The following is a 10,711-nucleotide window of genomic DNA, read 5'->3' as shown; positions in this document are numbered from 1 at the left end:
TGGTAATTACTGCATCCTTCTCTTCAGTCGCCACCTTTTTTGCCTATCAGGCTTGTGGTGACAAGCCACAGTACTGTCCTTGCTGTGCTCCGGCCACAAACTGACAGGATTTGCAGTGTCAGATCAAGTTCTTGGTGGGTGTGCCTTCCGAATTGATCTTTCCCTTGCTCGTGGCTCCTTGCCGCTTTGCGAAGTGGAGTACTAGGATATGAATTCATCTCTTTCGTAACTTTACTAAGTGTCCACACTGTACTGACTTCGGAATCTCTATTCGCAGGGTCACTTAGCTACTATCGTGCACGTTGCACTCGCCCCGCCTTGAAGCGAAGTGTACGCGGTCGTACATCGTTAGTCATATAGTTCTGTCGAGATCTCGGCATTACATGCGGCTCACACATGGCAGCAATCGCCCTCTCGAGCGGTCCAAAGTCACATATTCCCAACCCCTTCCATATGGTCTCTCTCCACTTTGGTAACACCAGGCGCGACCCGCCGCAGAAGGCCTTGCCTCGTACTCCAGAGCCCTCATCGTCGTCGACATACATCTCTGCTCAAGAGATGCCTGAGACCACACCAATGACTTTCAAGCGACTCCGATCATCATTAGAACAAAGTTTGAAGACCGCAACACGCTCCAGAGCGAAAGGACTGCCACCCATTGATGACTTTGCAACTGTCTCCGCGAAGGGTAAAGGCAAGGAGAAAGCGCCTGAAGATCACGTTTCTGTGAAAGGGCAGGAGAAGGATAAGATTATGTCTGGCATGCTGAAACGACTGGAATCAAGGGTAGGGCTGCGCAGAGCTGCACGGGTGTCGACATCGACATCGATCCCCCTTGACGCAAGTCACACCAATGCAATTGGAGCGCCTGCTGGCAATAACGCGGATGTAGTCACCAAATCACGCCAGGCTGGATTCACGAGTTTTTCTACCCCGTCCCTGCGGCAGGCATCTATGTCTTCGCCTGCTCTCCATCTCTCATCCCAAAATTTGCCGTCGGGTCCGTCGCAGCCTGCAGCAATGGCACCACCAACAAGTGGCCCTATCACACCTGCGCGCGATCGCACGCGGCGCGCTAGTGTTCAGCCCATTAAGTCCAAGGACATTAGCAGTCCTCAGCCATTAGCATCGCGCCATGACCACCGCAGTGGCGCTGCAACGCCTGACCACCCTAGTGCAGCCTCCCCTCGGTCAAGTAAACTCCGTCCATCTCCAATATTCTCTACCCCAAGGGGACGTTCGTCAATTGACACACCTAGGCGAAGCCATGATTTGCCAAGTCCGCCGAATACCCCGACACCCCTGTCTGGCTCCCGAGGGCAGTTGGGCGACCTGTCCAGAACGCCCATGGCTTCGAGTGCAACTCACCTGCCTATTAGCAGCAGTCCACCTTCCTCTCCCACTCCAAGTCGTGCTGTGAGTCCTGCACACGCAAGGACGCCTCTGAAGCAAGTCATGACTCCCGCATCGTATCAGGGGCTTACCTCTGCATCTGCATCTCATCTTCCCTTGAACTCCTCCAGTCCACTACCGTCATCAACTCCAGCCCGTAGGCCTTCTGTGGATGCATCAAGGAGACCCTCAGTAGATGTGTCACGGAGAGGTTCTATTGATACCCCACAAAGGCCCTCTTTTGACACTTCCCGAAGACCATCTGCAGAAGTGCCGCGAAAGGCGTCTGGCGAATCCTCTCGGAGAGGCTCCATTGACGTGCATCGGCGACCCACGGCCTCCCCTGTGCCTCGAGCATGTTCGCCTCAGTCAACCGTGCGTCCACGTGCTACATCACCTTCTCAGCGCACGGCCGCATACGCCCAGAATCGACACTTTAATCTCTCAACTACTTCCCTTATCTCTCCTTCCACTCCAGAGCAGCGTGAAGTTATCCGTGCTGCAACGTCGCTTCTGTGCAAAGAATTACGGAAAGCACCACCGCATCTTGCACGCAGTGATGCGCAGAAGGAGTGGGCGGAAGTAGAGGTGCGCTTGCAGCCCTTAATCAGGCTTGAACGCGTTTGGGGAAAGAGTGGCGGTGCCAGCGCCAGTTCTAGCCATGTTGCCGTGGGCGGTGTTGGTTCTATCGCACTCAGCTCTGCTGGAGAGGAAAGAGAGAGAAAGCTCTTTTGCGAGGCCCTTCGTGATGGTGTTGTTCTTTGTCAGTAAGTCTTCACAGCTATTCCGACTGGCGTGCTATTTAATGTTGCATCTTGTCAGGTTGATGAACAAGCATTGTTCTGGGACCATAACTCGCATCGACCACCGTGAAGATGGTTTCAAGCACACAAGCAACATCACCAGGTTCATTGCAGCGTGCTCGCAACACGGTGTTCCTTCCGACGACATCTTCTATCGTGATGATCTCATTCAGGCAACTCCAGAAACCCTTTGCCGTGTGGCACGTACCATCATTTCGTTGATTAAACTTTTTGAAGACCCTAGCGTCGGTCGTGCCAAGGTCATTACCGGTCAAGGCAGGAAAGGTGCCATCATAGCCTCAAGCAACGGTCCTTACTCTCCGGCGATTTCTCGCGCCACTTCTTCCACACCGAATCTGCTGCCGCGATCGGTCTCTCCAACTTCTCCTTCCGGTCCGATTCGCGGAATGCGGAGTCCACATGAACGTTTGCTTCCCCCATTGCGGCCTGATAGTCCAGAGTCGGGAACATCTGCTGGGACAGCTAAGAGAGTCCCCGTCAGAGATGGAAGCACACCACCCAGTAATAGCGATCATGAAATCGACGAGGTTCCCCCCATTACGGGTCCATCTCCGACCCCTAGATCTCCCTTTCGTGCGCACTCTCGAAGTGGACTTCCAGATGACAGTAGCATCAGCCCCCTCTCCAGCCTCCAGCCACTTGACATTCCCTTCCCTCAAGTTTCGACCTCGCAGGTGCCCAGTCCGTCGACGGCGGGCTATGATGCCGACTATCCCCAACGACAGTCAAGAACATCCAGCAATCTCACTGATAACACTGCCTTCTCCAGTATCTTTGACATTAGACGGGCAAGCAGCAGCAACCAAAATAAGTTTGGCACTATCAGGACTTTCACAACTGAGGCGACCTCTTGCTCTGAAGCGCCCTCATTCACGCGAACGGAGGCAAGCTCGGTGGCAGCCTCCATGGCAGAAGAAATGAGTAGGAGACGGGGTGGTGGAGAACCTACACCTCGGTTGAGAGAGCGACACCCGAGCGAGCCAGGTGTACCTGATTTGGTTAGCCTCGCAGAGGAGGAGGAGAACAGTGCCTGTGGGTCGAGTTCCAATAACCACAGGAAGGAGAATTTGCAGCCTAGAGAACCCTCGCGGGAGCGAGAAACAGAAGCGCAGGTTCGTGTGCGGCTCGGCAAAGGCAAATGGCCCGATGATTTTCTTGACGCTTTCAAGACACAAGCTCCAAGCCCTTCTCGACCAATCCCGATTGCAACATCGTCAAACCATGTAGATACGCCTCTTAGTTCCAGTTCTCTGTCAGTTTCTCCGGCCAGAAAACCTTCCATTGTTGGGGTATCACGACCCAATGATAGTACGGAATCCACAGTCCGAAGGCCACCTCATCGCTCAAGCCATAGCGCGGATGTCCTGATGCCGAAGACTTCAGTGCTCCGTTTGGATGCCAGCTCAGAGAATTCACCAGGGTCCAAAGTTATTCTGCGCCGTCAGAGTACACGGAATGGTGCTCGCAGAAATGGGGTCTATTATCCTCGGAATAGCATCGACGATCCTGGGACTCCAAAAGATGACGATCCTCCTATTGTCCCCTTCCCGCGTGCCGTGTCAGGGGAACATGCTGCTCGTGCCACACCATCTCCCGATTCTACTGCCAGGGGCGGTGTCACAAATAACCCCGATGCTCCCCGTTTGCGTGGTCGATTCCAGAGTGACGTTGAAGATCACCGAGCTCGAAGATGCAGTCGGCCGACTTCACATGAGGAGTTGGGCAGACCGCGGAGGTCTCGATACGAAAGCATGGTCAATCTGGGGGTGGCTTCTGCGAATGTAAGTGCGAGTGACTTGATGTCAAGGGACTCCGGGGACGGAAGCGCTGTACGGCAAACTGTAATAGTCAAGGAAGAAGGGAAACAGGCGACTCACTTTGTGAGTTCTCCCACAAGCTAATGTGCAGTTTTTGACTTTATTTTTATAAGCAACTTGGGAATTGCATCGGCCGCGGACAGTTCGGCACAGTGTATCGGGCTCTGAATTTGACAACCGGGCAAATGGTAGCAGTCAAACGAATCCGATTAGAAGGCCTGAAAGAAGACGAAGTTGCACAGCTTATGAGGGAGGTGGACTTGATGAAAAGGCTTTCACATCCAAGCATTGTCAAGTATGAAGGGATGGCTCGAGATGACCAATATCTCAATATCGTTCTGGAGTGAGTACAGTCCTAATTTCTTGTTGGACGTCTCCGTGATCAGTTTGATGTAGGTATGCTGAAAGCGGCTCATTGGGCCAGATGCTGAAAGCCTTCGGCAAGTTGAACGAGCATCTTGTGGCAAGCTACGTTGTCAAGATTCTTGAGGGCTTGCATTACTTGCATTGTTGCGATGTTGTCCACTGCGATTTGAAAGCCGCCAATATTCTCACTACAAAGACGGGGAATATCAAGCTTTCGGATTTCGGCGTTTCCCTGAACCTGAAGGCTATAGAACGAGAGAAGGACGTTGCTGGCACACCGAACTGGATGGCCCCAGAGGTCATCGAGCTCAAAGGGGCTTCAACGAAGTCTGACATTTGGTCGTTGGGATGTACTGTTGTCGAACTTCTTACTGGGCGTCCGCCATTTGGGGATATCACCAATACCATGACAGGTATGAGTGTGACCATCACTCTGGGTGCATATCTGATGGAGACGCAGTGATGTTCCGCATTGTTGAGGAAGAGATGCCAATCCCTGAAGAATGCTCGGAACCGTTGAAGGACTTCCTTCACCAATGCTTCCAGAAGGAACCCTTGATGCGACCTGACGCCGAGCAATTGTGCGAACACCCCTGGTTGAAGAAAAATTGGGATGTTCTCAAGGTTCGTGCGTTTCCGGATAACATGCAAGGTGTTGCTAATCGATTTCATTTAGGAGCTTCGTCCCCAGGATAGCATACCTTTTCTCAGGCGTGTTAGCACTGATCTCCAAAAGACTGACATTGCATACCTTGCGTCTATGGATGCAAAGAGAATCGATTCGCCCATCTCGGTGGCCTCAGTTCAAGAGGAGCCATCAAAATCTCCAAGGCGCAGATTATCCAGTGGACCGACTTCGCCAATTTCCCTTTCGGAGGATACTCCATTCACCCCTAGGGATCACTCCTTTATCAAGACCACCTTTGGGAAACGTGGGTAGCCCGAATTTGTGGTCCATTACCTTCGCTGATCATGTTTGTAGCCATGGTCTGCAGAGTCTGTATGGGAAGTGTCAAATGGAGTGCCGTCATTTGCGACAAGTGTAATCTCATCACTCACTCAAAATGTGCTCCTGAAGCTCCTCCCACATGTGACCTCCGCTCTCAACTGTTGCTTTACGCACAATACGCCGAACAAGGGACCTCCGCTGGTATCTCACTCGATGGATTGAATGGCCTGCATCCTCCTCGTTTATCAGCGACTATTCCCTCTGAAGTCTCCTTCGTTACGCCTTCTCCACGACCAAGTTTGGATGTTACGCCTTCATCACAATCGCCCTCACCTACTCCTCCCAACGCCTACAAGTTTATGAACCCTTTCAAACGTTCTCGTTCTTCCTTGGCGACAGAGAATAGGCATCCCCCTTCCGCGTCGCCGTCACCGGTTCCTCAGCCTCTGTCTCACGATGATGTCGTTTCTAAACGAAAACTGTCTAAGCTCCCGTCGAATATGATCTCCAAAGAACGACCTCATTCCTTGTCAAGTAATAGTACAGTGCCCAATGCTGGTAGCATGAGGACAGCTGACAGCCAGTCAAGCCGTCAAGAACCCCGTAAATCGTTCCTGTCGATAGTTGAGCCCGATACCGATACCATTTCACAAGTTGGTCCGCCAGTTCCTGACAAGATACCTTTCTATGCCCATGCTATGACTGCTGTCAATGATCATATGGACACTTCATCACGCCACATTCCGGGCACAATGCCCGCCGAACCAGACCGTCAAAGGAAATGGGGAGCCGAGAAGTCATCAGGATGCACTGTTCAGTGAACGTTATTTCTCATCTACTGTCACTCTCGCCTGCACCAACTTGAATCTTATAGCATCAGATACCACGGACTCTGTACCACTGAAATTCTTAGTGCTTTTACTTACTTGGCGTTTCGGATCACTACCATACTGCTCATTAAGACATATATCTATACTCTATTTAAGCACTTATATATGACCTGGGTGCGAAATTTAATCACCAACAACCTTGAATTCAATAGCAACTTTACTTCAACCCCATCGTTTGTTGTTCACTAGCAAATACTGTATATTGGTGTATTTGTAACAATGTTTTGCCCTGTTTGAATGCCGCCGATCATACCGCTACTAGGGTTGGTGCCACTGTGTCAAGGATCGCCCACTGGCAGCCGCAAATCGAACTACTTATTAGTAACATCCTCCTAAAGGTCTGGCCAGGGAAGACTTTTTTCGAACCAGCCTGATTCATCCCAAGTTGCTGGAGGCTAGTTCAGCAATTTGTGAGATGACATTGGCTGGTTCGAGACTACAGCTTACACTGAGTGATCAAATGTAAATTCACTACTTGACGCACAGATCAATTATTCGCATGATATATATGCCACAGGCTTATAGTACTGACGGGTGTACCTGTGGCAAACGGTCGACGGCCTGAAGCACCCGCAGGCGTGACCGGTTCCGAGTTGGCATGAGGACATCCAAGGACGCTTCGAACACAGCCGCCCATCGGTCTGGCCTTGCCGTGTGTGAGTGTTCAGTGGCCTGGCTTGGAACATGGAGGGAGCCGACTTGTCAATCGACCGATCACTTCGTACCTGAGGTCCGTCCGTCATTTTTTTGACTGCCAAGGTGAATCAGACGCATGGAAAGTTAAAACTCGATCATATATTAAAGGTTCATTCAAGAAACGCCGCCACCGTTTCAGTGACCTACCGTCATGCGGGCTTTTGTGCTGCTGAGCTGTGTCATCGCACTGGTTCTCTCCGTCTCGAGTGCCGTTGCAGCATTGACGAATGCGCAGCGACTAGCTCGTGGCTTGCCAATTTCGCCTCCCAAGTTTGGTCGTGCTCAGCCAGGTTATGCATGGACGCCAAGAGCAGCTGGTACCTCTAAACATATGTTTCGAGTACTTGCACGAACTGATATATCGGCGCAGGAGCGAAGCCATCCCCGTCGCCTGCTTCCCCCAAGATGTGAGTCTGCTTGAAAAATTCAATCAAGTTTTTTTCAAGCCTTTCAGATACACTGGTCGGATCCTTGTCAAGAGCTATGATGGCGGACAGTTAGGGTACTTGTATAACTGGGCCTCAGGAATGTAAGAATTCCCGTCGCCATCAGTACTCCTCCTATTGAAAAATCTGCTGAGCTCAGAAATGGCGTAAACTTCGTCGGTGACTCGAGCGAGGACCTGCATGTGTCGTTCACCAAACCTCGGTCTGAAAAAGGGCTTATCGACATACAGGCCATCGTACGATCCCCCACTTTTTTTTGTTTTCTACAATTCACAAATACTTGGTAGAACGCCGCATTTCCTGGACCTTCTTATATCGGGTCAACGAGCAACGATACTCTCGCCCCTGGCTCCTCAACGTCGGTGTTTTTACAAAAGAATCCGGATAAACGTTGATATTTTTCCATCGACAGAGCCGTCGGGTTTGGCAACGTCATTAGAAGTAAGGCTGCACGACTATCGCAGATCAAATACTAATAACACATCATTCATAGCACCTGTGCATTCCCCACCCGTCCCTGTGGGCCAGAATAATGCGGACGAGTCGGCTATTTGGACATTCGATCCAAAAACTCTTGAACTGAAGGGTGTGCTGTCTTGATTCTTTCGTCGTCTGCTTATCATTGACACATGTCTCAGTTCACTACGTGAATCTCGACGGCCAGAAGGCAGAGACGACTATCGCTTATAAGATTTATGACAACACTATATTCTTTGTCGGTGATATCGGCGCCTATAATGCCGCTCAAGACGATCCCGATTACCAAGTCTCACCTATTGTTAGTTGTCAAAGCTGTTCAACTTTCTGCCTGAACTCACTGAGTCACTAACTGGCTTCCAGACGTTTTACCTTGATTCCGGCACAACTACGACCGCGCAATGATCCAGAAATGTTCTCCCTCTTCCCTCTTCCCTTTTGACATTCCCTTCATTTTCTATGACACTCTTTATGTAAGCCCAAGTTGCCGGTTCACTAAATCGAGAACATCCCGGAAACCAACCGTACGGCGCCAAAAAGTACGGCCCAAAGTGCGGCGGATGCGGCGGCTGTTCTGAGCCGTAGGGTTGGGTTTGGTGACTTTTACACTAAATCGGACTCTGAAGTGGACTAAAAGTTGGACTTGTTTGACGCTTACATCCCACATACTTGTTACTGACTCGTACTCGAAGTTTGAACTTTTTTTCCCCTAGTAGGTGTTCCACACATCTGAAATACAACCTAGACTTTTAATTTGAACTACTCACACACATGATAATTCCTACTAAAGACCGAGTTCAATATGGGTTTTCCATTTGGACATAAATTACAGCGAGAGTAAGTAGTCACAGGCGCTGTTTATTCTGGGAATGCAAACGCGCGTACGGCTTGAATCCAGGCCGCTGCGGCGTCGGGAAACTAAGTGTCACACGACAGATTAGCAACATTCACCAAACAGGTTTACTTAGCTCACCTCCCACACCATTACACCAGCATCTGCAAATTATCGTCAGTCCTTGCTGACAAGCACGTAGAATATTGGACTCACCCCATCCTTGTTGATAGGCGGTGTCCACACACTGTGCGAGTAGGGTGGTGTTCATATAGCCATTGGTCGCATCTATAGTGGTGGCTGGCTTGCCGATCACCAGCTTGTCCAAAGATACTCCTGCTGCTGCAATCTGGAAGAGTGCAGTGTTCGGCCACAACGACGACGATGTCGTAAGGAGGCCAGAACACGTTGTGTACTCCGTCGTACCCTCTGGAATAGCTGGTCAATGGCAAGCAAAGAGACAAGAATGGATGGCTCACGATTGTAGAACTGTTTAAACCGGGAAAATTATATTGGTATCATGAAATCACCCTTTGTCAAAAAAATTTCTTGCCTGAATGTTGTACTGTAAGAGGGCAAATTAGCTCACGACAATTTACATGATTTTCTAACGCACCCAGTCAATTAACGATCCAACATTCTTATTGACCGTCAGATAAGCTCCACTAGTGTAATTCGCGGCGAACCTATAAACACGGGGGTTAACAGGGCGTCGAGTCGCATAAATATGATTGAGTCAATTACCAGGGAGCAACAGCTAGATAAAGGTCGAGAAATTAGCCAATTCCAATCACTGGATTTTGAGGCGGACTCACGTGCGTGGGTTAAAATGTATTGACCTACAGCATGCGATCAGTTCGTTCTCATCACTCACAATGGAACTAGTCAACACACCTAGCGGAAGCTGAACACGAAGAGTTTGGGTGAAAGTCGTCAGCCAGGTTTCTGCCGATCCATTCATGGCATTCATGGCGTTGAAATCCTGTCGCAAAGAGCGTTCAGACGTGAAATGATGCACGTTGAGAGAAACCCACTTCGTAGTCGATATCAACACCGTCAAGATCATATTCCAACACGAATGCCGCAAGATCATTGGCGACTGTCGTAGGATCATATCCCCCACTCGTAGGCGCATCCGAGGACCCAAAAGCAGACACAATAAGAGAAATTCCGGCATCATTGTAAGATGTCTTGATAGATGCTCGTGTGGCATTGTCAAGCAATGCCCACTCTTCAGCTTGATCAGCTGGGCCGGAGATAAGCCAGAACGAGAGAGCACTGAAGAAAGTTAGACTACGAAACGCTCGTGTTTATCCCCGAGACTCACAAGACATTATACCCCTGATTCCCAAAGAACAGAGAAACAATCAGTACGTGCTAATGAATCATTGGCAAATACTTACTGTGATATTGCTGATGGGAGGAGGACCAGTCTCACCGGAGACCCACTTGTCGCTGTAAATGACGAAGTGGGGGGCTGCAGGTGTTGCACGAGCAGAAAGTGTCGTGTCTATAAGAGGCATAGACAACACGCCGCCGATGGCTGCGAAGACGCTGACAAGACTCGAGAGCATGAAAGACACCATGATGAGCAGCGGGAGATGAGAATGAAGTAAATGTTAGCCATCGGTTGGCATTTATACCTTTCATCAAGGCCTCATTCCAGGGTTAGCGTATCACAATGTGACCTTCAATGGCACATGCACCAAGAGACCCGGTCCTACTAATAGAAGAAGTGGGTGTCAGTATCAGAACGAAAACCAAGGTATGGACTCGATGATGCATGGAATACCGCCAGATGATTTGGCGATAAAGTTAGACCCCCGTTGGCGGGAGGGGACACATGACAAGACTCGAAATCATTACGCATCACTTCTTTGTCTCCGAGATTCCCAAGTTGGGTCAGACGCGGGAATTCCATATTGAGAATACGGTCGGTCTATGTTGGAAGTCGTTAGAGTGGTGAGCATGCGTAATCAGACAGACGCGTGAGGGTATCAGGTACGTGCATGCGCTCGAGAG

At 50.2% G+C, this 10,711-nt stretch overlaps 3 protein-coding genes across 3 annotated transcripts; 2 read left to right on the top strand and 1 right to left on the bottom strand.

Annotated features, from left to right (window-relative positions):
* Window positions 1-396: 396 nt before the first annotated feature.
* Window positions 397-6,169, top strand: DEU56DRAFT_915439 (uncharacterized protein; the record flags this gene model as incomplete). The annotated part of the gene is made up of 7 exons (XM_041357742.1): window positions 397-2,159; window positions 2,215-4,096; window positions 4,147-4,376; window positions 4,430-4,812; window positions 4,860-5,023; window positions 5,076-5,331; window positions 5,382-6,169. 7 exons carry the CDS (start codon window positions 397-399, stop codon window positions 6,167-6,169), a joined length of 5,466 nt encoding a protein of 1,821 aa, XP_041205593.1.
* A 916-nt stretch (window positions 6,170-7,085) lies between these two features.
* On the top strand, window positions 7,086-8,313 carry DEU56DRAFT_957307 (uncharacterized protein; the record flags this gene model as incomplete). Its single annotated transcript, XM_041359263.1, has 9 exons — window positions 7,086-7,251; window positions 7,305-7,341; window positions 7,389-7,463; window positions 7,487-7,616; window positions 7,668-7,738; window positions 7,793-7,821; window positions 7,874-7,966; window positions 8,019-8,158; window positions 8,221-8,313. 9 exons carry the CDS (start codon window positions 7,086-7,088, stop codon window positions 8,260-8,262), a joined length of 783 nt encoding a protein of 260 aa, XP_041205592.1. The 3' UTR covers window positions 8,263-8,313.
* A 402-nt stretch (window positions 8,314-8,715) lies between these two features.
* On the bottom strand, window positions 8,716-10,275 carry DEU56DRAFT_915437 (glycoside hydrolase family 18 protein; the record flags this gene model as incomplete). The annotated part of the gene is made up of 11 exons (XM_041357741.1): window positions 8,716-8,775; window positions 8,831-8,853; window positions 8,906-9,118; window positions 9,169-9,178; window positions 9,306-9,375; window positions 9,434-9,446; window positions 9,505-9,528; window positions 9,584-9,671; window positions 9,724-9,967; window positions 10,017-10,030; window positions 10,093-10,275. 11 exons carry the CDS (start codon window positions 10,273-10,275, stop codon window positions 8,716-8,718), a joined length of 942 nt encoding a protein of 313 aa, XP_041205591.1.
* Between the last annotated feature and the right edge of the window lie 436 nt (window positions 10,276-10,711).

This window comes from Suillus clintonianus (assembly GCF_016758775.1).
Source record: "Suillus clintonianus strain FC179 chromosome Unknown DEU56scaffold_68, whole genome shotgun sequence".
Taxonomy (NCBI): Eukaryota; Fungi; Basidiomycota; class Agaricomycetes; order Boletales; family Suillaceae; genus Suillus; species Suillus clintonianus.
The sequence above is the reverse complement of the archived record's forward strand: the minus strand, read 5'-3'. Positions and strand labels throughout refer to the sequence as shown.